The sequence below is a fragment of the Saccopteryx leptura genome, chromosome 8 (assembly GCF_036850995.1).
Source record: "Saccopteryx leptura isolate mSacLep1 chromosome 8, mSacLep1_pri_phased_curated, whole genome shotgun sequence".
Lineage (NCBI taxonomy): Eukaryota > Metazoa > Chordata > Mammalia > Chiroptera > Emballonuridae > Saccopteryx > Saccopteryx leptura.
In genome coordinates this window covers 38091931-38119020 of record NC_089510.1, presented here as the reverse complement: position 1 = coordinate 38119020, position 27090 = coordinate 38091931, and the positions used below count along the sequence as shown (strand labels likewise).

Sequence of the window (27090 nt, the reverse complement as noted above, 5' to 3'; positions counted from 1 at the left end):
AACGTGTGATGTACTCCTCAGCTGCCTTAACGTCAGCACTCGCAGCTTCACCATGCCTCACCACTGAGTGGATGCCAGATCTCTTCTTGAAATTTTCAAACCAGCCGTGACTTGCCTTAAACATATCTTCTGCTGCATCTTTGGAGGTTGATGGTTCTTTCTTCTTCAAGTTGCCGTAAATAATACGTGCCTTTTCTCATATTACAGTCTCCGTCACTGTATCTCCTGCCAGCTCTTTCTCTTTCACCCACACCAGCAGAAGCTTCTTCATTTCTTCATAGATATTTGTCCTTAATTGGGACAGAATTGTAGTTCCTTTCGCTGGATTTGCACTTTTGATGGCATTCCTTTGTTTAAGGATGGTACAAATTGTAGATGTATTGTGGTCGTACAGCCTCGCCAGTTCAGTTACTCGTACACCATGCTCATGTTTTTCTATTATTTCTTGCTTTACTTCTGTCACCATCAGTCTCTTCTTCTCACCGCTGTCCTTTACAATCACTTTCTTTGGCCCCATGATAGCACACAAAAAAAGTTAGTAAAAAATGCAAAAATGATGCAAGAACAAGTACAGCACACGAGATTCAACGTGATTCTGCAGGTAACATGTGAGAAAGAACGAGATGCTGGTGTTGTGCTGCTGATACACCCGTGCATCAACGCGCCAACTAGCAGCAGCTTCCCGAATCACGACTCATATATCAGAATTTTGCTCGGATCTTGAACAAAAATATGGACCGAGTCACAGCTCGTATATTAAAATTCATATGTTGGTCTGCTTGTATCTCAAGGTACCACTGTAGTCTTAAGTCATTTCTTGGCTCTGCTTGCCCTTGAGAAGTTTCTTTGCTTTTAACATCTCAACAAGTTCCTAGGAAGGGAGAAAAGTGTTATTTAGACTTGGCAGACATTTCTAGTGTTTGCTATGAATTTGTAAAACATTCAAATTGGATAAATCTATAATTAAAGACACTACTGAAAAGGTTCCTTTTACAAAATGCCAGAGCTTTGAAAGTTTCTAAGACTGGTCATTTCTTTGTAATTTTGGGCCCATGACTACATGGTATTCAAATAACTAAAAATCTATAAACTCTAAGAATCTACAACAAAAAAGAAGCAGGCTCAAATGGCTCTGATGGGAATGAACTACTTGGAAGAGAGCTTGATTAATTTAATAAGAGAGGCCTGAATTGACTTTAGAATTAGAGCTTTGGTGGAAGGGAAAAAGGTTGGTCAGTTTTGATAGAGGGATCCTGGGGTCACATCACCATCTACCTTTCTTTCTTCCCCCAGGGAGGAAATACATGGATTATAAAGAACCAGTCAAATTCTAGCGCTGGACATGTCATGCTGTATACATAATTTATTAATGGTGTAGATATTTTATGTTAATTCAAAGCCTTTTTGTTGCTTGATTGTTTTTACCCTGCAATTTTTGGTAAAATTGTAGTCCAAATGTTTTTTGGAGCTCTGTCATTGTGCCATAACTCTTGTTACTCAGTGGCTCCATTTGAGGACAAATAATTATGTGAGCAGTGTGACTTTCTGATGAACAAATTAAGCCCGGTGTTTATTAGTAATAACTGCTTTCTTTTACAGTGGAAAATGAAAAGCTGCAGGGTGGATTCATGTTGTGTTTCCTGGATGATGGATGTGGTATGAGCCCTGGTAAGTTAATTATCTAGATATCTAACTGGCTGTTAGAAGAAACAGTCTGAAAACCCATAAAATAAATAAGAGCCAATTGAGCTATCTGTTCAAAATCAAGAGTGGAGCTATTAGGGAAAATAAACCCCAGCCTTATCATATTGTTGAACTTTTTAGGTTTAAATATTTCAGTGACAGAGTAAATTCATTGCTACCGTCTAACCCAAGACAAAAAGTGAACGTAAATAAACATTGCCAGAACAATGAACTGCAGAAGGTTCCAGATTACTTGTACAAAAAAGCTTCTGGGAATGAACGGAATACGAATAGTTACAGTTCAACTCTGAGTTGTTAGACCGACCTTCAGGTACTGCTTGTGAGCCCCCTGAGGAAACTTCATTGCCTTTAGGCTATTTGAAATTTTCTACTTAACCTTGAGGTGTAGAGGTCACCTCTCCTCGTTTGTAGCAGTTCGTGATTTTTCTTCGCACGCTCAGAGGTTTAGTTGCTTTAGTTAAATGTACCCATGATAATGAATACTTGTGTGAGATAATTGCATGACTTATTTTTGTATCTTCATGGCTAGCAAAGAGCCAGCATGTTGTGGGTGCCCAATATGTATTTCCTGTGGAACTGAAATTTTATTTATCTCCTCTGATAACGGCTTTGAGTTATTTGGGCTAGCTTAAGCCTGAATTCTTACATTTGTGTATGAGTGACAAGCCAAGGTTTCTGACAGCTAGGTTGAAATGTGGGGAGGGAGTTCAAGTAACACGGGACGTTCTGGCCAGTTCCGCACCGGAGGCAACACACTCCTTCGTGCCAGCAGAGCTGAGAGGACTGAGGAAAGCAGGCATCTTCTTCCGAGTCTTGAAAGTTTCCTCTTGGCCTGAATAGCCAAGGAATAATTTATGAGCAAGTTTAGAAATGCTCAAATAGCCTACTCAGTTCTTATTCTGACTTTGTTTGGATAATTTTGAACTTCCAGGTCATTTTGATTGAAAAGTATTGTTGGTTCTTTATAGTGTTTAAATAAGAGAGCCGTTTGTCAGAAAATGACACTGAAAAAGCAGTTTCATTATTTTATATCTAAGCTGAATTATAAATTCATTTTCCTGAATTCTTAAAATAAATAACAGAATATGTGATATATTTTAATTCTTAAAAAAAAAAGAAGCAACTCATAAGGTTCTGTGAACAAACTGATCAGAACACGAGGAAGTGACGAACGAATACTGGGATCTTCAGAAAGAACACACTTCAGTTGACATACAGAGTAGTATTAAAAAATAAAAGCCCACTAGTGTTGAAAGAGTAATTCTTTAGTGATTAGAAATGAAGTAATAAGTTAGAAGGAAGAGTTTATCTGACGACTGAAAATTGAATCTTTATCGTTTGTCCTTACTGAGCCAGGTGAGTCTTGACCCAATTACTGGGATGACTGCAGTAATTTCCAGACGCGCCTCCAGTCTTGTCTGGTGACAGTCCGTGCCCCATACGGAAATCCTGAGTGAATTTTTTTCTTTTAACGTAAATCATATCCTATTATTCTGCTACTTAAAACTCTTAGGGGTTTTTCATTATTTTAGAATAAAATTCATACTCCCCAGTAATGCTTTCAATTTCAATTGCCCTCTGACTGTTCCTCTGCCATCACATCCTTGCTTCTAGCACTCGGCCACCCTAGGCTGGCCTTTCATCATTTGAATCTCGTCTTAGTTGTCTGTCACCTTATAGAAGAGGCCTTCCCTGATCATTCTCTCTGTAGGACACATTCCTGTTAATTCTCTATCACATCAGCCTGGTTTTGTTAACTTCACTTAACACTTTCAGAAATGATCTTGTTTATTTTCCTACATCTTTTCATCTGTTTCTTCTAACATGACATAAAGATGTTGAGGAAAAGGGTCATGTCTGTCTGATTCGGTGTTCTGATCCTCTGCCCAGAACTGTGGCTACCATGTATGGGAGTCTGTGTCGTGTGTAATGAACACCATGGGATCTGGTCTTTGACACATCTGGGCTATGGGGCTAGTGGAAACATTTATCAGCTGTGTGACCTTAGGAAGGTTACATAAACTCCTTAAACTTAAATTGATTCATTTATAACAGGCAAATAATAATATCTTTCTTGCAGTTCTATTGTAAATGTTAAATGGTGCATATAAAGTATATAATATCATACCTAGAACATACTAAACAAACAGTACATTTTAGTTAATGTTGTCATTATGGATATCCTCAGATAATATCCAGCCCTGTAGAAGAGCATGTGATTGAATGTCAGATTAGCTTTCAACAAGCAGAGTGTCAGGCAGCTTTTATACGCCCTCTACCAGGTGCCACTGAACTGGAGCATGCGTGCCTCCAGACTGAGAGAGGTCCTCAGGACAGTTCTAGAGCATGTAGTCAAGTAGGCCCATTGGGAAACCATTTCCATCTTATTTGCCTGGGAACTTTCTGTTTCTGGAGGTATGTATTTTCTGAAATCTAGAGGACCTTTCCTCTGTAATTCCAGAATGCCCAAAGGGAACAGAAGACTAACTCTAAAAGTCTGAAACAAATAGCCCTTTCTCCCTGGGTGTTGCAAGACCAGAAGCCATTTAGTTCTCAGTCTCATGTGATGCTAGACAAGGGCCAAACTTACAGGAAATTACTAGAGGTACAAATATTCATAAGACTTAAAATTTATTAGCATTAGCATTTACCAAAGTGCCATGTGTCTTGTTCAGGGTTTGAAAAATACATCATCTTATTTAACTCTTTTGATTTATTTTTATCAACATCTATGTTATAAATATTAGTAATTCCCTTCTAGAGATAAGGAAATTAAGCCTCAGCGTTTTAAGCTCTTATTTACCCAAAAATACATGGCTAAGTCTGTCTGATCTCCTTCAATATAATACTGTTAATTAAGGTCTTGGTCAGAGATTATGGAGCCTGACAAGGGGCCTTGGTTCTGTGCTGACCCAAAAGGTATGGATTTGCCCTAATGCCCTGAGATATGTGTGACATCCTAACCATTGGATGTCTGGTCTTTATGAGGCACTCATAATTCCTAACCACCTTAAACATTTTTGTGGATTACAGAAGACGCCTCGGATATCATTTACTTTGGAGCATCGAAGAAACGGTTATCAACCTTGAAGTTTATTGGGCAATATGGCAATGGTCTTAAAAGGTGAGAAAGTGTTCTTTAAGGCGTATATTATTGATATTGGAACAACATTTTGTTAAAGTCAGTCTTATACAAAATGGTCCAATTTTATAAAACTTTAAAAAATATATACACTTGGGAGTCCTACCTTGTTTTGGAAATCTCCATTCTCATAACTGACTTATATCTTTACATTTTAAAATTTAATTTTCAAAGAGGTGATGAATCTTCTTTCAAGAATTGCTGTACAAAGTACATCTCTGTGGTTTATTGTTAGTCAAAGCATAGGTGTTAGTTGTGTCCACAGCTTATGTTAGTAGAATGCCATAATGAAAGGCAAGAACTCAGGCCACTATCACGAGTGTGGCATCTGCCAGGGTCAGATTATTGTTCTCTTCTTCCTCCCCAGACAGCACCTTATTTCCAGAAATCGTATCTCAAGCAAGAGTGTGGGGCTGGATTAGTTCAAATCCATTTGCTCCACTTTGAGGGGAAGAAAACCTATTATACTCTTTTGGGGATGGGTCAGCAAACAGAGTTATTTCTATGAAGAGAAACCCCATTAGAGTACACAGTATCATGCCTGCCTGTTCTTTCTTTTCAGTGTTTGAGAAGTAAACTGTTATGTTCTTGATTTTTAATATAGTGGATCCATGAGGATTGGAAAAGACTTCATTCTTTTTACAAAGAAGGAAGAAACGATGACCTGTGTGTTTTTTTCTCAGACATTTTGTGAAACAGAAGGTCTGAGTGAGGTAAGAGTTGAGATTTTTTTCTTCAGTGCCAATGGTATCAGTGTTATTTTCATTTCCTTTCTCAGGAGGTAGCGTCTCTAATGAGTTCTTTCTGATTATTATTTAGAAGTTTGGAAATATGTTTGAGAAGTGAGGAAAGGGTGGCTGCGGTCACTGGATGCCTGTTCTATCGATCCTTTCTTGGATTTTTAACTTCTTGGTCGTTTTCAGAACTTTATATTATCTATGTACTCAAATCTCCCAGAATAAGAACCTCCTTTTGGCACAATGAGCTTTTTGGGAAGACACCTGCAAAACATTTCTACCACTTGTGCCATAAATGGGTTATCAGCCTTAAAATAAATAGAATATTGGATTCAAAGTCTTGAAATATGAAATCTAAAGAAATTGAATGTGAAGTAGACTTAATACTATAAGTCTAGTGATCGTAATTTCAACTCAGTTTGATAACCCAGAGACATTTTATTAATTTTTAATGTCTGACATTTACTATTAAGAACATCAGGTATAATTCAGTATAGCAAATGTATGTTGAACTGCTGTCTGCCCAGCACTGAATAGACCCTTTGAAGGGTAGAAAACAAACAGAAGACCATCTGACCATCAAAGAGTTTTCAGCATCGTCACAAAATAAGACACACACATATGAATTGGATAAATAACAAAATGGAGGTGTTTGAAAGGAATGCTGTTCAATGAGTATGTGTTTCCGCTGTTATAAGTCATCAAATGCAGTGATAAGGATGGAGGTGTTAGAGAGCCTTCAGCGGTCAGTGAGGGTTATGGAGTGAGTACAATTTCCAACTGAAAGGGCTGGTTTATGGAGAGGAATGGCCTCCAACAAATCTCCAACATGGAGGAAGGCATGGGGTTTGGAGGGACAGTACGGAAATGTGAGATTGCCTAGAAGGAGCACAGCTCCCCGGCTGCAGCTGAGTGGGGCTGGGTGACAGGAACAGTCTGTAGGCAACAGGGAGCAGCTGAGCAGGATGCTGACGTGAGAAGAGCGATGCTTTAAGCCAGGGGTCTCAAATTCGTGGCCCGCCCACCAATTTTGTGCTGCCCGCAGACTAATCAAACTTCGTGGATTAGTCTGCGGGCCAGTCTGCGGGCTGCACAAAATTGGTGGGTGGGCCGCGAGTTTGAGACCCCTGCTTTAAGCACTTATGTTGTTCTTTATGTATGTAAAGGGCCTGTGAAACTGGGCCAAAGCTCTAGGGTTACAGCTTTCCTAAAATGGTTCATTCCCCCAACCCCACTGGCGTTTTTTGTTTGTTTTTGGTTTTTTTACTAAAACCAACAACCTTTGTCCATATACACAGAGGCAGTCTCTTTGAACAGTATCAGCTGATTCTTTTGATTTTTTTTTTTTTTTTTTTTGTATATCTCTATGTAACAGGCTTTTATTGCTTCTTTTTTTTTTTTTTTTTTTTTTTTTTTTTTTTTTTTTCTGCATGGGAGCAATTTTGTCAATAAATTTGTAAAAGCACTGCAATAAAACTGTATAAATATTTAGCTAAATTGCAAAACCATTATGAGTATTCTTAGCATATAACTTGGCATTATAAGAAATCACAAGAAAAACCAAGCCTTTGTGCAGCTGTATTGCTACTTTTGATTTGGTTTAGGCATTATTTATCTCTCACTATAAAAGAGGATTTATCTTTTTTACTCTTCTCCAATCACACACATACCCTTCTACTTCCATAACTCGACTGTAATTATGGTTATGACAATATTCAATATCTACATTATGAAACTGTATAAACGCCATTCATAATTATACCATGTCATAGCTATTGTTTTTTCTCTTTCAGGCACTACTTTTTATTTTCCCAGGAATTAATAATTGGTCAGTTAGTGTTCTATGTACTTATCGCCATCACTGAATTTTTGTTTGGTTTTCTGTGTATCACTTCCCATGTGCTGCAGCTCCTACTCCGGTGTTCCATGGGTGGTGTTCGGCTGCCTGCCGGGCTCTGCCCATGCCGTGGTCCAGGCGAGGCTCTTCATCTCTCTTCTGTGTTACATCTCAGATCCTAAATCTTGTGTCTTCTTTCCTAGCTCGCTCCCTCTTTTTGGTGTAATACATCTTCCAGTAGCATTTTAGCAAGGATGCATGGGAGGTAAAGTGTTTGAGATCACAAATGCCTGAAAATATTTTTATTTTACTTGACAATGCAATGATAGTTTGGCTTGGTGTCACTGATCAGTTGGAATAAATTTTCCTTCAGAATTCTGAAGGCATTGCTCCATTATCTTCTCATTTCTAGTGTTGTTATTGAGGAGTCGGAAGCCATTTTAATTCCCGAGGCTTGTATGTGACCCATTCTTTTTCCCTCTTCTACTTTTTGAAGGTCAATAGAATCTTTTCCACTAGTATCCCGATTTTAATGTTTTACCTTTTGGGGGTTTCAGTTGCATCAGTTATGCTGGGTCCTTATTGGACATTTTTAATCTGGAAACCCATAGCTTTTAATTCTGGAGTATTTTCCTATAACATTCGATGATTTTCTTCACCCATATCTTTCTGTAGCTTCAAGTTCTTAGCTCTTGGCTCTCAGACCAGTTCTTTAATTTTCTTAACTTTCCTCTCCTATATTTTGTCCTTTGTATTTTTATTTTGTTTTCTGGGAGCTTTTATAACATTTATCTTCCATTCCTTTCATAGAAAATTTTTTTCTGTAATCATAGTCTTTATTTCCAAGAAGTCTTTTCTTTTTTCTCATGCTCCTTTTAAAAAGATAATTCATGGATGCAGTACTTCCTCTTAGAGCACTGAAGATAATTAATGATTGATTTTTTTCCCTCTGAAAGTTTTATGTTCTTATGGTTTTTGTTTCTACTGAGTTGCTTCGTTTATACTTGTTTATTTAGTCTCTATCATATGAAAGACTTTTCTTAGATGATTATTCAGCCTGAATGCAGGCTGTGCTCACTTAACTTCCTGGATAGGTCCTTGGAAACTGTGACTTTAAGCAAACCAATGTGTAATGAAATTGATTTTACCACAGGCGAATTGATATAAACAAGAGTTAATTTTCGGCAGCATGTTTCTGGTTACAAAACATCACCAAACTCAGAAAGACCCCAAAACGCTTCCAATATTAAACATTGAAATAAATGTGACTATACATACATATAAGAGAGATTGATAGAAACAAGATAATTCTTTTCCAACCTGTTGATTCCAGTAGAGGGTCGTAGGTGGCCTCTGCCACCAGCTCAGGGCATGCTGTGGGACCCCACCCTGGACAGGGTGCCAGGGCTACTCACAGACACCCACATTCACCCAGACTGTCCACCTCATGTTCACAGCTTTGAGATGTGAGAGGAAACCACACAGACATGGGAGAACGTGCAAACTCCACACACACAGTGGCCTAGCTGAGAAGAATTTTTCCTCATTAACATTGTAATAAATTGAATGAAATGACATTTGAGAACCTGTTGTACTTTAAAGATTAGTCCAGTGATGGGCAATTTTTTGAGCTTGATGTGCAAAATTCGCCAAAAAACTGAGCATAACTCGGGTGGTGTGTCACTTTGAGAAAAAAACCATGATTTCGCGATATTTATAGTTTAAATAAAAAAATGTATAATTGTAATATATAACTGTATTTAATAAACCAAAAACTAATTATTTAACTTACCTGCTTAGTGACTTCTTTGTTCATCTGTCAGTTGGTTTCTTTTGTTGGTCTTGATATTATTTAACTTGTGTGGGGTGCCGTGAACTAAGATAAGTGAGGGGGAGGGGGAATTCTTTAACTAACCTGTCTATTAGTGACTTTTTTGTTGCTGAATTTCATTGGCTAAATCTTCAATTGAAGGTTGGTATTTTGTACACTTCAAGCCCAAGCAAGCGCTACTAACTTCATCTGTCAATCTGTTTCTTTTGTTGGTTTTGATATTATTTAATGCTGAACATAAGGTCTCACAAAAGTACATAGAGGGAAAAATTGTGAGTAAAGCCATTGCTATATTTTTCAAGGTGCTAAAAGTGTCTGATAATCGGTTCCAGGCACTCCAAATTTCCTGTTCATAGTGATACGCCTCTTGATTCTCCAAGCGGCACCTTTCCAGATTCTCAAGCTTTGATTTCAAGTTGACAAACACTTGAGCCCAGATGCTGCCTTGAAATTCTGCAAGTTGCATCTTATGTAAATTAAGATGGCTGCCACTATTTCTAAGGCAGGAAACGACACCCATAGCACAGGCCCTCGCCTCTCCCAGCCTCCCCTCACTTATCTCAGTAATGATGGTCAATTAGAAATCTACAACACCCCAGAACAGTAGATTGGATGATGGTTGCTGTGGTTATGTGGTTGCTGGTAATGACACTCACAGGGCCCCCAGAGATGCGTCCCCCACAGCATTCCGCTGCTCCCTGCTCCGCCGGCCAGAAGTGAGGTCAAAGATCCCCTAATGGCCTAACCGGAAGCCCCAGAACTAGACGCTCTGTGCCAGAGTTCTGTTGTTTTGGCCTACAGACCTCCGGCACAGAGTGTCTACACTGCAGCAAATGTTTTATCCTCGGCTCCTGCACCTGGCCATGCAGGAGCCGAGGATGGAATGTCCTTCTCGGCATGCAGCCCCATACTTCTCTGGTATGCGGCTTCATGCTCTGGACTGCATGTCATCGAAAATGGCTACATGTGTCAGTGCTGACATGTGTGCCATAAGTTCGCCATCACGGGCTTAGTTGAATAAAATGCCTTTTGAAAGCTCAGAGTGTGGGGCTTGGCCGCTATGAGTGTCACAATACTAAGATCTAGCTGGGCTCTTCTATTAGGAAACCTTCAACATAACTTTCTTGTCTTTTCTTCGTGGCTGGTTAGATTTCTCAGAGAAGACTCCTACAGTCTTGGAGGCCTACCAGACAGCTTTTGGGAAGTCAAAGGGCAGAAGAGAACCAGGGTTCTTAGTGTGCAATATGCATACTTTCTCTTAGTCCCTCTCATCTCAGTAAAGTCTCTGACAGTTATACTTGGCACGCCCACCATCTGATTCAGAAACACGTTATTCCAGTCTTTCCAGAGAATAAACATCCAGTCCCTGTGGAGGTAGGGGAGGAGCTATTGCCAGACGGGGCTCTGCTTACACTTCCAACTTTCTCCCCCCTTTGCCCACTTGTAGAGTTAATTCATTTCATCAATTTCTGAGCCTGTTAGGGGATCCTGAATTATAAATGAGGCTGGTTCTCTTTTCTGGCATGGACTTGGGATTGGTTTTCTTAGATGTGCTCTCATTTACTTGCCGGCTTCTAAGACGCTGCTGCTGTTTCCTCTGCCGCTCTACCCATATTTCAGAAGAAAGCAGGGGTAGATTCCATCTGTTGTCACATTCCATAGTGGAGCATTTTGGAACAAGACCTTGAGTATACAATGTTTGTCACACATCTCTTCTTTATAAAACTAGAATACAGGAGAGAAATAAAAATTTAACTCTGTGTTTGGTTTTGTAATTTGGCTGAAGAGTGGACTGAATTAGGGTCAGGCAAAAGGAAGATGGTTTTTATTTGTGTGTTTCACAGTAAATTGATGTTTTGTTTTGTTTTTAATAGGTTGTGGTTCCAATGCCTTCATGGTTAACAAGAACCAGAGAATCTGCCACAGATGATTTTCAGAAATTCTCAACGGAGTTGTCTATAATTTATAAGTACTCTCCATTTAAAACTGAAGCTGAATTAATGCAGCAATTTGATGTCATCTATGGGACATGTGGTAAGATCATCAATACTTTGAATTTTGATGGAAATACTTGTTTTCAGTGTCTTATGAAGGGCACCATGTGACTGTGTTCATATTTTTTTCTCTTTATAATATCATGTAGAATCTTACATGGGAGCATTTATTTTATCCATATAAGTTTTGTGTTAAGAGAAACAAACATACATAACTCTAAGTCCCTGACAGTGGGAGAAAAGTTTGTATTTGCGTGAACTTGGTGAAGATGAATGAGAAGAGGATGATTCAAGCTTTGACCACATGGGCTTCATAATCTCTGCACCAGATACCAAAGTTAGGAGGTGCTTATTGTAGTGTCTAAATGAGATGATCCCAGGTTTATAAGAGTTAGTAACTTATAAAGTAATGAATCCAAGTTTCTGTGGCAGTTAGCAAAAAACTTTGTAGATCCTATTTTCCGAATTAATAGATCTTTCTTGCATTTTTTTTTTAACAGAGGCAGAGATAGACAGGGACAGACAGACAGGAACGGAGAGAGATGAGAAGCATCAATCATCAGTTTCTCGTTGCGCGTTGCGACTTCTTAGTTGTTCATTGATTGCTTTCTCACATGTGCCTTGAGCGCGGGCCTTCAGCAGACCGAGTAACCCCCTGCTGGAGCCAGTGACCTTGGGTCCAAGCTGGTGAGCTCTTTGCTCAAGCCAGATGAGCCCACGCTCAAACTGGCGACCTCGGGGTCTTGAACCTGGGTCCTTCAGCATCCCAGTCCGATGCTCTATCCACTGTGCCACCACCTGGTCAGGCTCTTTCTTGCATTTTTAAAAACAATTTATTTATTGATTTTACAGAGAAGAGGTGGGAGAATGGAGTGAGAAGTATCAACTCATAGGTGCTTCATTTTAGTTGTTCATTGATTGATGCCTTGCTATGTGCCTTGATCAGGCAAGCCTGGTGTTTTGAACTGGAGATCTTAGCTCTCCAGGTTGACACTTTATTCACTGCGCCACCACAGGCCAGGCTCTTTGTTGCATTCTTTCAACCTCCATCATCTTTATATTCAACATGAAGAATGTGCTAGGTCTAGCAGTTACGTTTTCCAGTGACAATCTTTCTCTAGATTTCCACCACTTTATATCTAGAAGCAAAAAGAAGCAAAAAGCCTACTCAAGAGAAAGTTATGTGCATTCTGCTTTTTCCAACTTTTTGATTTATATAATGTTTATGGAGAAATTTTGAAATACTTGTTTTTGACTTAGCCTACCTTATTTTTGAAATTTCTTCTCTAATCTGTAGCATTTTGTTTAATAGTGATGTTTTGTGTCATTTTTCCCCTTTCTCATAGTGGAAAATATTGGCAATTAAAGTATTTATTTTATTAACATATACATGATATATTTTGAGGACAGTTAATGTAATCTCTTGGTTGAATTCTAATTGTGAAGTACTCTTACAAATACTAATTAATAGTGTACTATTTCCTGAATACCTTTCTAAATGGTTTATAGGAGGTAACTTGTTGAATCCTCTAAACAACTGTATATTTTAGGTACTTTGTAAGCTTCCCTGTATAGATTAGAAAGATTAGGTTTGGCGAGGTTAGGAAATTTATCTGAGATCCAGGATTTAGACAGACATTTTCGCTTCTAAGTCCAATTCTTAACTACTATGTTATTCTCCTATGTATTTAAGTACTTCCAAAAAGTGTAATTGGCTGTTCTTTTCATTTTTCTGACAACCTTGTTTGCTTTCATATTATTAACAACTTTGTAAAGAATTTGGACTTCTATTTCTTAATTCTGCTTTAGAGCAGGATAAACAAACTATGGCCCACAGGTCAATTCTCGCTTCATACTTGTTCTTGTAAATAAAGTTTTATTGGAATATGGCCACACTCATAAATTTGTGTATTCTCAGTGGAAGCTTTCATGCTGCAATAGTAGAGTTGAGTTGTGAGTAGTTGTGACAGAGACCATATGGCCTGCAAAGCCTGGAATATTTATTACCTGGCCCACTACCGGAAAAATTTGCAAGCACTTGTTATAGGGTCTAAAAGCATTACTTCATATTTGTATATATTTTTAAACTCATATTTGTTCTTATGTGCATCGATTGTAGCTCCTTCGGTAAGAGCTTTACCTGTAATACAAATTGGTCTAAGGCTCCTAACAATTTTTATAATGCAAATTATGAAAAGTGCCCAAGTTTAATAATCTACATTGAAGGACTTATAATAAATTAAGTAGTAATAAGAAACACTGTACTGTAGAAACTCAAAACTCTCTGGCAGAGAGTGGAATTTGCTATAAGACGTATATCTTGGAACTCATCCAAGCATATTTACTGAAGTTCAAAGGGAAATTTGGCCTAGTGCAGGTTAATAGATGAGTTAATATCACCATAACTAATATTTAATGTAGTTAAAATATTGACAAGTCAAACATCTCTTTTTCACTAGGTACTTTGCTGGTTATTTATAACTTGAAGCTTCTGCTTAATGGAGAACCAGAGTTGGATATTAAAACTGACGTGGAAGACATACTGATAGCCGGAGCTCTTGTGGAGTAAGTAGTGTGTGTGTGCGACACAGGTCTCTCAGAATGGCACAGAGCTGCAGTTAGGAGCCCTGCAACCTGGTCGAAGTCTGAGGCAACTGGGCCTTGGCCCTGGCACAGTTCATTTTACCCTGGTTACAGACAAAGAAAGTTAGGCTAGTTGCAAAGAAAGTTGGTTCCCAAACCTAACTGAGCTTCTGAGTGACTTGGGCAGCTTCCTAAGAAGTATAGGGTCCTGTCTCATCCCAGACTTACTGAGTTTGAATCTTTAGATATCAAGCATAGCAGCGATTTTTTTCTATATGTTCCCCAGGTAATTCAGCATGTTGGGGACTGATATAATATCTCTAATTTCTAATTTCAAGCCTCCTGTTTTATGAATATTAAAACTGAAAACACATACACACAAAGTTCATTATTCATATGGAGCATTAAAAGTGTATCAATATGGGGTGAAGCAAAAAGGTATATGACCAAATGGCAATTCAGAATGGCCCTATGAACTGCATACTTGCAGTTTACAAATAAATAAATTGACAGATTCATTTTTCTTGGCTACTGGGAATCCATAGAAATAGAATGAGAAAGCACTGGGGGGTGTGTGTGTGAAAAAGTGTGCAGAAATAATACAATAGTAACTAAACCTAGATTTCCCTAAAATAACTTTATTTAAAACTTCTTAGCTTGAGCATGCAGTTTCTTAGTGTTAAAACTTTAGAGCTAGAGGGAATTTAAAGGAATTTAATCCAGTCTGATTCATTTTATATACCAATGTTGTCTAATAGAAATACAATGAGAGCCACATATATGAACCACATCTGTACTTCTAAGTTTTTTTAATGTAGCCACGTTAAGACACATAAGAAGAAACAGGTAAAATTAATTTTAATGTTTTGATTTAATCTTTTAGATATGAAATAATTTCAATTTCAGTATAAAAAATTAAGAGATATTTTACAATCATTTTTAGTAACCAGATTTTTGAAATCCAGAGTGTGTTTTACATCCACACGTATAGCACGTATCAATTTGAAATAGTGCCTAATGGCACTATTTCACCTGTGGCCAGCAGCTGCCATATTGGATGGTGCAAATTTAGACTAAGATATTAACACTCAAGTAAATATACTGCTCACAAAAATTAGGGGATATTTCAAAATGAATATGAAGCGATAAAATATCTCCTAATTTTTATGAGCAGTACACATCAACTTAATGCAGAACTTTATTTATTTACTTACTTATTTATTTTTTGCCTTTGAGGTGAAATCCAGAAAGTCTTTTTCATAGGTAGAAAATTTATATTCGGTAACACACTTTTTTTAGATTATCTTTCCTGATTTTATATTTTTACTTATTTTATTCCAACACATGGAATTCTTAATTTACACATGAATGGAAGTTGTTTTCTTTTGGAAAAAAAAAGAAATCCAGCCTAATTACTATTGGACAAATACTGGGAACCCTTTTGCCAAAATTAATTTGACAGTATCAGAAAGGAGGCCCAGAATTGTAACTGGCACCTCCTTACTCCCTCCCCCTTTTCCTGCTGGACCTGTCTGTCTTTACACCGAAGAGTTGGTTCTAAAACCAATACCTCATGCTATTAAAAAGCCTTGCGCATAAATTTTCAGTTATCTGTCAGAGAACCTTGGCATTTCACCACTAGCATCAGGAAACAATACTGTATTAGAGGAATAATTTGACAGCCTCATTCTTTGGGAAAAAATTTCTTACTATTTCCAGATTGTTTAACAAAGCCAGAAACCTCTTAAGCCCTTTAGACAGTTAATTATAAAATAAAGAAAATGGATCAGACATAGGGCATGTATAATTTCATTTTGGAACATTGACTACATTGGATTTCTTCTTTTTCAACAAAATATTCATTGTTTAATCACAAAGCTTTTCAAAAGACAAGGATGGAATCTGACGAGGAAGAATTAGTGGAAAGAGACCATAATTTCTGTACAAGGATGACCAAGGATGTCATACATTTCATGGCTTCAGATATGAGTACCATGGTGATGCCAAGAAGAGGTGGCAGTTCCATCTGGGAGAGGGTAGTAATGCCACTTGTGTTTTCTCTTCTAAAAAGTCGGTGGATTCTGACATTCACATCCCATTTTTTCTCTTAAGAGACTGGGAAAACATTAATTCTTGGGGCTAAACACCTCAAGACCACCTGGATCTTTTTCTGACACTTCTTGCATTTATGACTTCTGATATTTGAACTTCTAATCAAGTACAGTTTACATTATCTTGGTTGCTAGAACAAGTGTTTTTGAACAACTCTTTTACCATTTCTCTTTCTTGTCATTATTGTATCCCCTTAAACCCACTAGTTATGATTCTACATCTGTCCAAAACAAGTTTCAAACGTTGCAACTATGTTGTTTTTACCTTCAGTTTTAGATGGTTTCATTGGGCTGGTTCTGAAAATGATTTAATTTTTCACATACATTGGAACAGGAAAGTACAAGCTTTCAGGGTTTTACTTGGCCTCAGAGAAGAGGTTTCCTGGTATTATTAATTTTTTTTCCAATTTTGTTGATTGTAAAATCAAAAGTCAATATTTTAAAATTTTTTAGGAAAATAATGTACTTGTTATTGTTAATTTTCATTCCTCATTCCAGTGTTTAAGTGTAATTTTTCATTTTTCTTTTTTTCATTTATGATTTTCTTTTAAACTTTATTCTGTTATTATGTAGTCTTTTTTCCGTTTAAATTTTTATTAATTAATTAACTTCTTTTTTTTAAGTGAAAGGAGGGGAGATAGTGAAACAGACTCCTTCATACAGCCCGACCAGGATCCTCCTGGAAACCCCTGTCCGGGGCTGATGCTCAAATCAACCAAGCCATCCTCAGTGCCCAGGCCTACACTCGCACCAATCATGCCACTAGCTACGAGAGGGGGAGAGGATTAGAAGGGGGTGAGGTAGGGAATGAGAAGCAGATGGTTGCTTCTTATGTGTGCCCTGACTGGGAATTGAACCTGGGATATCCATACTCCAGGCGAATACTCCATCCAACCAGCTAGGACCTAATTTATTTTTAAATTAAAAAAAATTTTCCGTTACAGTTTACATTCAATATTTTTTTTTTCTTCTTTTTTTTAGTTTCAGGTAAACTACATATTTGTAGACAATCATATGCTTTACAAAGTATTCCCCTTGATATTTCCACTACCTACCTGGCACCATATGTAGTTATTACACTATTATTGACTATATTTATGTTGAATTTAACATCCTCATGACTAATTTGTATCTACCAACCCCTTCTCCTTTTTCACCCAGTCCCGCAGACCCCTTCCCTCTGACAGCCATCAGTCTGTTCTCTGTATCTGTGTATGAGTCTCTTTTGGTTGTTCATTTATATATTGTTCTTTAGATTCCACATATAAGTGATATCATATGGCATTTCTCTTTTTCTGACTTTCTTCACTTAACATAATATTACACTCTAGCTCCATCCATGCTGTCTCAAATGGTAAAGTTTCGTTCATTTTTATGGTCAAGTACATTCATGCTACCACTTTTTTCATCCACTCGTCTGTTGATGGGCACGTGGGTTGCTTCCGTAGCTTGGCTATTGTAAATAATGCTGCAGTGAACACAGGGGTGCATATATTCTTTTCAATTATTGTTTTGAGATTCTTAGGATATATTCCCAGAAGTGGTATCTCTGGGTCAAAAGACAAATCCATTTTTAGTTTTTGAGGAAACACCGTACCGTTCTCCACAGTGACTGCCCCAGTCTTCATTCTCACCAGCAGTGCAAAGGTCCTCTTTTCTCCACATTTTCACCAGTGCTTGTTTGTTAATTTGTTGAGGAGCACCATTCTGACAGTAGCAAAGTGATATCTCATTGTGGTTTTAACTTGCATTTCTCTGATGATTAGTGATGTTGAACATCTTTTCATATGCCTATTGGCCATCTGTGTGTCCTCTTTGGAGAAGTGTATATTCAAGTTTTTGTGCTCATTTTGTTCATTAGATTTTTTTTTTTTTTGGTGTTAAGTTTTTGTAAGTTCTTTATAAATTTTCAATATTAATGCTTTATCAGATGTATCATTGGCAAATGTGTTCTCTGATTCAGTGGGTTGTCTTTTCATTTTTTTGATGGTTTCTTTTCCTGTGCAAAACATTTTAGTTTGAGGTAGTTCCATTTGTTTATTTTTTTCTTTGATGTCCCTTTCCTGAGGAGATAGATCAGTAAAAATATTACTAAGAGAAATGTCTGAGATTGTACTGCCTATGTTTTCTTCTAAGATTTCTATAGTTTTGAGTCTCACATTTAAAGTCTTTATTCCATTTTAAGTTTATTCTTGGATGTGGTGTAAGAAGGTTGGTCTAGTATCATTTTTTGCACTTTATCTGTCCAGTTTTTCCAACATCATTTATTGAATCAAATGTCTTTACCTCATTGTATGTTCTTGCCCTGTTTGTCAAATGTTAATTGGCCATATAACTGGTAGTTGATTTTGGGGCTCTTTATTCTTTTCCATTGATCTCTTTGTCTGTTTTTTTTTTATGCCAATACCATGTGGTTTGGATTACTGTGGCTTTGTAGTATAATTTGATATCAGCTAGCATGATTCCTCCAACTTTTTTCTTCTTCTCTAGATTGCTGTGCTATTTGGGGTCTTTTATAGTTCCATATACATTTTTTATTTTACTTTTTTATGATTTTAATTTATTGTATTTACATAGATTCAAGTGTCCCACTGAATATATCTCCCCCATGCTCTACTCCCTCTTTGCCCCCTCTCCCCAATACTTTCCCCCTTTCCCTCCAGGATTTACTGTCCTGTTCTCTATAATGCTGTGTTATGTATATATAATTTCACCAGTCTCTATCCCATCTCTGATCCCATCTTCTCTTCTACTTCCCTGTGACCGCTTTCACTCTGGACCCTTTGATCCCACCTCTGCCTCTGTTCCATTGCTCAGTTCACATTGTTCATTGGATTCCTCAAATGAGTGAAGTTATATGATATTTTTCTTTCTCTGCCTGGCTTATTTCACTTAGCATGATAGTTTCCAAGTCCATCCATGTAGTCGCAAAAGGTAAGATTTCCTTCTTCCTAAAGACCGTGTAGTATTCCATTGAGTATACGTGCCACTGCTTTTTAATCCACTCGTCCACTGAAGGACACTTGATCTGTTTCCAGATCTTGGCTATTGTAAACAATGCTGCAGTAAACATGGGGGTACATTTCTTCTTTTGAATCAATGATTTGGTATTCATAGGATATATTCCTAAAAGTGGGATAGCTGGGTCAAAGGGCAGTTCCATTTTTAATTTTTTGAGGAATCTCCATACTGTTTTCCACAGTGGCTGCACCAGTCTGCATTCCCACCAGCAGTGCAGGAGGGTTCCCTTTTCTCCACATCCTCGCCAGCACTTGTTATATGTTATTTTATTAATGAGCGCCATTCTGACAGGTGTGAGGTGGTATCTCATTGTGGTTTTAATTTTCATTTCTCTAATGATTAGTGACGTTGAACATTTTTTCATCTGCCTATTGGCATCTGTATGTCCTCTTTGGAGAAGTGTCTACTCATTTCCTTTGCCCATTTTTTGATTGGATTGTTTGTCTTCCTGGTGTTGAGTTTTACAGGTTCTTTATAAATTTTAGTTATTAACTCCTTATCAGACATATTGGAGAATATATTCTCCCATTGTGTAGGTTGTCTTTTTATTTTGGTAACGGTGTCTTTTGCTGTGCAAAAGCTTTTTTTTCATGTAGTCCCAATTGTTCATCCTGTCCTTTATTTCACTTGCCCGTGGAGATAAATCAGCAAAAATATTGCTATGAGAGATATTGGAGAGTTTACTGCCTATGTTTTCTTCCAAGATGTTTATGGTTTTACGACTTACATTTAAGTCTTTTATCCATTTTGAGTTTATTTTTGTGAATGGTGTAAGTTGGTGATCCAGTTTCATATTTTTGCAAGTACCTGTCCAATTTTCCCAACACCATTTGTTAAAGAGACTGTCTTTACTCTATTGTATGCTCTTACCTCCTTTGTCAAATATCAATTGTGCATATAACTGTGGCTTTATTTCTGGGTTTTCTGTTCTGTCCCATTGATATGTATCCCGTCCTTATGCCAGTACCAAGCTGTTTTGAGTACAATGACCTTGTAGTATAACTTGATATCAGGAAGTGTGATTCCACCCACATTATTCTTCTTTTTTAGAATTGCTGAGGCTATTTGTGTTCTTTTTTGGTTCCATATAAATTTTTGGAATATTTGTTCTATATCTTTGAAGCATGTCATTGGTATTTGAATAGAAACTGCATTGAAATTATATATTGCTTTGGGTAATATAGACATTTTAATGATGTTTATTCTTTCTATCCATGAACACCTAATATGCTTCCACTTGTTTGTATCTTCCTTGATTTCCTTTATCAGTGTTTTAGAATTTTCCGAGTATAAGTCTTTAACCTCTTTGGTTAAATTGTTTTCTAGGTACTTTTTTTGTTGTTGTTGCAATAGTGAAGGGGATTGTTTTCTTAATTTCTCTTTCAGACAGTTCATTGTTAGTGTATAAAAATGCCACTGATTTCTGGATATTGACTTTATATCCTGCCACCTTGCTGAATTCATTTATCAGGTCCAGTAGCTTTTTGACTGAGACGTTAGGGTTTTTTATGTATAGTATCACATCATCAGCAAATAATGATAGTTTTACTTCTTTTCCAATTTGGATGCCTTTTATCTCTTTTTGTCTAATTGCTGTGGCTAGGACTTCCAGAACTATGTTGAATAAGAGCGGTGAAAGGGGGTACCCCTACTTTGTTCCTGATCTTATGGAGATTTCTTTTAACTTTTCTCCATTGATTATGATGTTGGCTTTGGGTTTATCATAGATGGTCTTTATCATGTTGAGGTATGACCCCTATATACCACTTTACTGAGAGTTTTGGTCATAAATTGGCGCTGGATTTTTTTTTTTTTTTGGTGCTGGCTTTTATCAAAGGCTTTTTCTGCATCTATTGATATTATTATGTGAATTTTCTCCTTTATCAATGTTTTAGAATTTTCCGAGTATAAGTCTTTAATCTGTTTGGTTAAATTTATGTGATGAATCACATTGATTGATTTGCGAATATTGTACCAGCCTTGTCTCCCCAGAATAAATCCCACCTGATCATGATATATGATTTTTTTCGTGTATTGCTTTATCCAGTTTGCTAATATTTTGTCGAGAATTTTAGCATCTAAGTTCATCAGGTATATTGGTCTATACTAATTCTGGGTGTTTTTTGTTTGTTTGTTTGTTTGTTTTTTTTTTGTTTTTTTTTTTTAGTGTCTTTGCCTGGTTTTGGAATCATTATTGTGCTTGCTTCATAAAAGGAGTTTGGAAATTTTCTCTCCTGTTGAATTTTTTGAAATAACTTGAGAAGGATAGGAGTTAGTTCTTCTTTGAATACTTGGTAAAATTAGCTTGTGAAGTTATCTGGCCCAGGACTTTTGTTTGTTGGGATTTTTTGATAACTGTTTCAATCTCATTTGATGAAATCGGTAGTTTAGGTTTTCTGATTCTTCTATATTGATTGTTGAAGATTACATGTTTTGAGGAATTTGTCCATTTTGCCTAGGTTGTCTAATTTTAAGGTATAGAGTTCTTCATAGTATTTTCTTGCAATCCTTTGTATTTCTGCTCTGTCAGTTGTTACTTCTCTCTCATTTCTAATTTTATTTATTTGAGTCCTCTCTCTTTTTTCCTTGGTGAGTATGGTTAAAGTTCATCTATCTTCTTTACATTTTCAAAGAACTAGCTCTTGGTTTCATTGATCTCTTGTATTGTTTTATGAGCCACTGTGTCATTTATTTCCGCTCTGATCTTTATTATTTCTTTACTTCTACTTCCTCTGGGTTTTACTTGCTGTTTTTTTCTAGTTCTTTTAGATGTAGGGTCAAGTTGTTTATTTGAACTTTTTCTAGCTTCTTAAGGTATGCCTGTAGTGCTATGAACTTCCCTCCCAGGACTGGTTTTGCTGTGTCCCATAAATTTTGAGTTGTTCTATGTTCGTTTTCATTTGTTTTAAGAACATTTTTTATTTCTTCCTTAATCTTATTGTTAACCCATTTGTTATGTAATAACATGCTATTTAGTTTCCAAGTGTTTGAGTGTTTTTCAGTTTTTCTGTCGTAGTTGTTTTCTAGTTTCATGCCATTGTGATCTGAGAAGATGCTTGATATGATTTCAATCTTCTTAAATTTATTGAGACTTGTTTTGTGTTCTAACATGTGGTCTATCCTAGAGAATGTACCATGAGCACTTGAAAAGAATGTATATTCTGCTGCTTTAGGGTGAAATGTTCTGAAGATATCTATTAAATCCAGTTGATCTAGTGTGTCATTTAAGTCTGCTTTTTTTTTGTTAATTTTTTTTCTTGAGGATCTATCCAATGATGTTAATGGGTTGTTAAAATTACTTACTATTATAGTGTTGCTGTTAATCTATCCCTTTATGCCCATCAAAATCTACTTTATATATTTGGTGCTCTTATATTAGGTGAATAGATATTTATAATGGTTCTATCTTCCTGTTGGATTGTTTCATTTATTATGTTGTAACCTTCTTTATCTCTTACTATAGTCTTTGTTTTAAAGTCCATTTTTTCTGATATAAGTATTGCTACCCCAGCTTTTTTTTCATTTCCATTTGCATGAAATATTTTTTTTCATCCCTTTACTTTCAGTCTATGTGTATCTGTTGTTTTGAGGTGGGTCTCTTGTAGACAGCATATGTACGGGTCCTGTTTTCTTATCCACCCAGCTATCCTATGTCTTTTGATTGGAGCATTTAATTCATTTACATTTAAGGTTATTATTGATATGTAGTTGTTTATTGCCATTTTATTCTTTAAATCTACATTCCTCTTTACTAGATTCCACCCCCCTTGTTCTCTTTACAGCAGGCCCCTTAACAATTCTTATAGCATTGGTTTGGTTGTAATGACTATCTTGAGTTTTGTTTGGTTTTTTTTTTTTGGTCTGGGAAGCTTTTTATTTTTCCTTCAATTTTAAGTGATAGCCTTGCTGGATAGAGGTCTTGGTTGTAGGCTCTTGTTTTGCATTATTTTGAATATTTCTTGCCATTCGCTTCTGACCTCTAATGATTCTGTTGAGAAATCAGATGTCATCCTTATGGGGGCTTCTCTGTAGGTAAATGACTGCTTTTTTCTTAAAGCTTTTAGTATTCTTTCTTTATCTCTTTAATTTTTATATTTTAATTATGATGTCTCTTGGAGTAGGCCTCTTTGGGTTCATCCTTAATGGGACTCTCTGTGCTTCTTAAACTTATGTGACTTTTTTCCTTCATCAATTTAAGGAAGTTTTCAGCTATGATTTTTTGAATCAGATTCTCTATCCCTTGATCTTTCTCTTCTTCTTCAGGAACTCCTATGATGCGGATGTTGTTTCTCTTCATGTTGTCACAGAGCTCTCTTAGAATTTCCTCAGACTTTTTGAGCCTCTTTTCTTTTTGCTGCTCTGTTTCCTTGCTTTCATTCATCTTGTCCTCTAACTTGCTGAATCAATCCTCAGTTTTATCCATCTTGCTTTTAATTCCTTCCAGTGTGGTCTCCATTTCCGATATTGTGTTTGACATTTCTGACTGGTCTTTTTTATGATTTCAGTGTCCGTTTTGATGCTTGCTGTCTCTTTATTTAGGTACTCATTATGTTCATCCATTGTTGCTCTAAGATCTTTGAGCATCCTAACAATCATTATTTTAACTCTGCATCCTGTAATTTGCTTATTTCCATTTTATTCAGATCTTTTTCTGGGATTTCTCTTGGTGATTTATTTGGATTGCATTTCTGTGCCTTCCCATTTTGTCTGTGTATAAGAAAGATGTGGTCACGGGAGACCAATGGGTGTGGCCTCTGTTTTTCCTAGGTGTGGTCTGTCTGCATGCTTGCCACCCCCTTTGCTGCTGCCTCGGGCATTCAGGCATGGGTGTTGCCAGTGCCAACCTTCTACTGTGGTCACTGCGACTTCCGCCTCGACTCTATGGGCGGGACAGTGTACATGCATCCAGAGTGCAAGCCCTGGCCTGACTCCTGCCTCCGCCCTGCCCCTGCAGGTGGGATTGCACTTCTGTGTCAGGGCTGTAAGCTTTGGCGGGTCCCTACCCTCTGCTTCACCCCTGTGGGTGGGACTATGTTTGTGTGCCAGGGCCACAAGCCTCAAGCCTCAGCTAATTCCCCAGCTTCTGTCTCGCCTCCATGGGTGGGACTGCAGGTGGGACAGTTCTCACATGTCCAGCCCGCAGCAGTGGGTCACTTTTGTGCACCCCACCCACAGCCACGGCCAGCCCTAGGCTTCCTCCTCCACGAGCTGGAGCATGCTTCCACGTCCCACCACTGCCCGCCCTCTGGTGAGAACTCAGCAGTGTGGGAGTGACGATGAAGCTCAGACCTCAGCACTCAACACTATCCCTGATGGCTCCCTGCTTCTAAGCAACTCTGCTCTGAGTGCAGCAGGAGAGCTTTCCTTTGGCTGGTGACCTGCTTCCCTTTGCTGGTATTGCTGGTTCCTGGAAAAATATTTACTTTAGATTTGAGGAGTGTCTCAGCCCAGAGGTTAAGGCAGCTGTCCCTCAAAGTGCTTTTCCCTGTGCCTCCTAGATCACACTCTCTTCCTGCTACTCTGGTCCTCTCAGCTCTCCTTGTCCCCTGGAGCCCCGTGTGAGTGGTTTTGAAAGAAGTTTTCTGCGCAGTCCCTTTAAGATGAACCCTGGGTCTGAGAAATCTGTCTCTTTTTCGCAAACAGCATCCTGGCTTGTTTCATGGCTAAATATTGTCTGTATGCCTCTTCTAGGCTCTGGGGCTGCATGCTGGGGCTTTGTTCCTGGGGCTCAGGACCCTCCTCTCTCTGGGAAACTCTCCTCTTGCCATGCAAGTCCCTCTGGGCCACCGCTCGCTCCGCATTTCCCCTTTTCCACCAGTCTCAGTTTGGCTTGTTCAGTGATCTTCGGTTATTCATTCCTCTTGGTTTAGCCCAAAGTTGGTTTTTCCAGATGATTGTTGTTAAAATTAAGTTGTAATCCATTTTGGTTCTGGGAGGTGGAAGTTGGAACATCCTCCTACTCCAGTGATTGACAAACTCATTAGTCAACAGAGCCAGATATCAACAGTACAACGATGGAAATTTCTTTTGAGAGCCAAGTTTTTTAAACTTATACTATATAGGTTGGTACATTGTTATTAACTTAATTAGGGTACCTCTAAGCTGTCCAACGAGCTGCACTCAAAGGGCCAAAGAGCCACATGTAGCTCGTGAGCCGCGGTTTGCCGACCACTGGGCTACTCCATCACCATCTTGCTGCCCCTCCCCATATACACTTTTTGGAATATTTGTTCTCATTCTGTGAAGTATGTTATTAGTATTTTGATGGGAATTATGCTGAATACAGTGGTACCTTGAGATACAAATTTAGTTCATTCTGTAACCGAGCTCGTAAGTCAGTCAACTCGTATATTAAACTGCTGATACTGGACCCGTGCGCCAGCGTGCCAACTAGATGCAGCTTCCCGAATCATGACTCGTATCTCAGAATTTCACTCGGATCTTGAACAAAAATATGCACTGAGTCACAGCTTGTATCTTAAAAAACTCATATTTTGGTCGGTTCGTATCTCAGCGTACCACTGTATATAGATTTCTTTGAGTAGTGTGGACATTTTAACAATGCTGATTTTTCCTATTAACGAACACCATATATGCTTTCATTTATTTGTATTTTCTTCAATTTCTTTCTTCAGTGTCATAATTTTCTGAGTACAGGTGTTTTACCTCCTTGTTTAAAATTATTATAGGTTTTTAATTTGGGGGGGATAACAATTGTAAATGGGATTTTTTTAGTTTTCCTTTCTGATTGTTCATTATTGATGTATTAAAATGCATTATTGATGTATAAAAATTTATAAAAATGTTTTGAGATATTTACTTTATATCCTGCTACTTCCATGAAATCTTTTATCAGTTCCAGTAGCTTTTTAGTAGCATCTTTTTTTCCTGTATTTTTATTTTTTAAGTGAGAAGAAGAGAGTTAGAGAGACATACTCCCACATGCGCTCCTACAGGGATCCACCCAGCATCCCCAGTCTGGGGCCAATGCTCAAGCTCAAGTCAACTGAGCTATCCTCAGTGCCTGATGCTAATGCTCAGACCAACTGAGCTATCCTCAGCTCATGGACTGACACTCAAACCAATCAAGCCACTGGTTGTGAGAGGAGAAGAGAGAGTGAAGGAAGAGAGACAGGGGAAGAGAAGCATATGGTCACTTCTCATGTGTGCCCTGAGCGGCACCCAACCTGGGATGTTTGCATACCAGGCATTGCTCTATCTACTGAACAAACTAGCCAGGCCCTTTTATTGAAACATTTATGATTCTCTATGGTCAGTATCATGTCATCTGCTATATATTCTTGATGAGTCTGATTTTATAATGATTTTTTGATATGTGGTTTTATAATAAGCCATTGAATTGATTCATGACAACTTTCATAAATATTCCTGTATTTTTGGATGCTAGCATTGGTCTTAATGTTCCACATTACTCGTGGATAATGTTGAAATAAACATATTCATGCAGATGGATTTTTTTTTTTTATTCTTTTGAATTGTATCTTAAGACAGATTCCCAGGATGGGAACTACGGAGTCAAAGAGTCTGAACTTTTGTTTAGTTCTTGTGAATATTTGGCATCAATTTTCAACTTAGCGATAGAAACCCTTTATTATTATGCTTTGGGCTGAGGCTCTAACTATAGTAATCAGACCATTGGCAGAGCCTTTTTTCGAGATGACAATAACCTCATGAAAATTTCATCAGGAGTGATGTTCAAGTACACAGGCAATGGTGGCTGGGATTTTATATTAGTCTAAAGACAACCTGTTTTCACTTAAATTAAAAAGTGTAAATAAATAACAGACATCTCAGAATTTCAGAATGCAGATGAGGCAGAAGTTTGCATTTAATATATGGTATTTTAAATTGGAATTTGAATCTCTGAATGTGGTATGTGAGGGGTGACAGAGAATCATACTAGCTTTCAGGGTGATATGCAGAAAGTGGGTTGCATCTGTAAGGAAAGAATCATGTTGAATTATATGTCATGTTAAACCTAGGCATAGTTCCCTGGAAGAGAAGAAGATAGCATGAAAAAGAACTTTGTTAAGAAATCAAAAGAAAATCAAGAGTTTTGAGCAAAGAGGTGGGGAAAGGGCTTAGAATACAGAATATTAAAGAAAATAA

The 27090-nt window shown here is 37.6% G+C and overlaps 1 protein-coding gene across 1 annotated transcript in view; it reads left to right on the top strand.

Annotated features, from left to right (window-relative positions):
- Positions 1-27090, top strand: part of MORC1 (MORC family CW-type zinc finger 1) — a 201465-nt gene that overhangs the window by 26596 nt on the left and 147779 nt on the right. The window contains exons 4-8 of the mRNA XM_066347035.1: positions 1600-1668; positions 4738-4828; positions 5451-5559; positions 11126-11285; positions 13705-13810. Coding sequence (XP_066203132.1) covers positions 1600-1668; positions 4738-4828; positions 5451-5559; positions 11126-11285; positions 13705-13810 — 535 coding nt within the window. The remainder of the gene's footprint in view (positions 1-1599; positions 1669-4737; positions 4829-5450; positions 5560-11125; positions 11286-13704; positions 13811-27090) is intronic.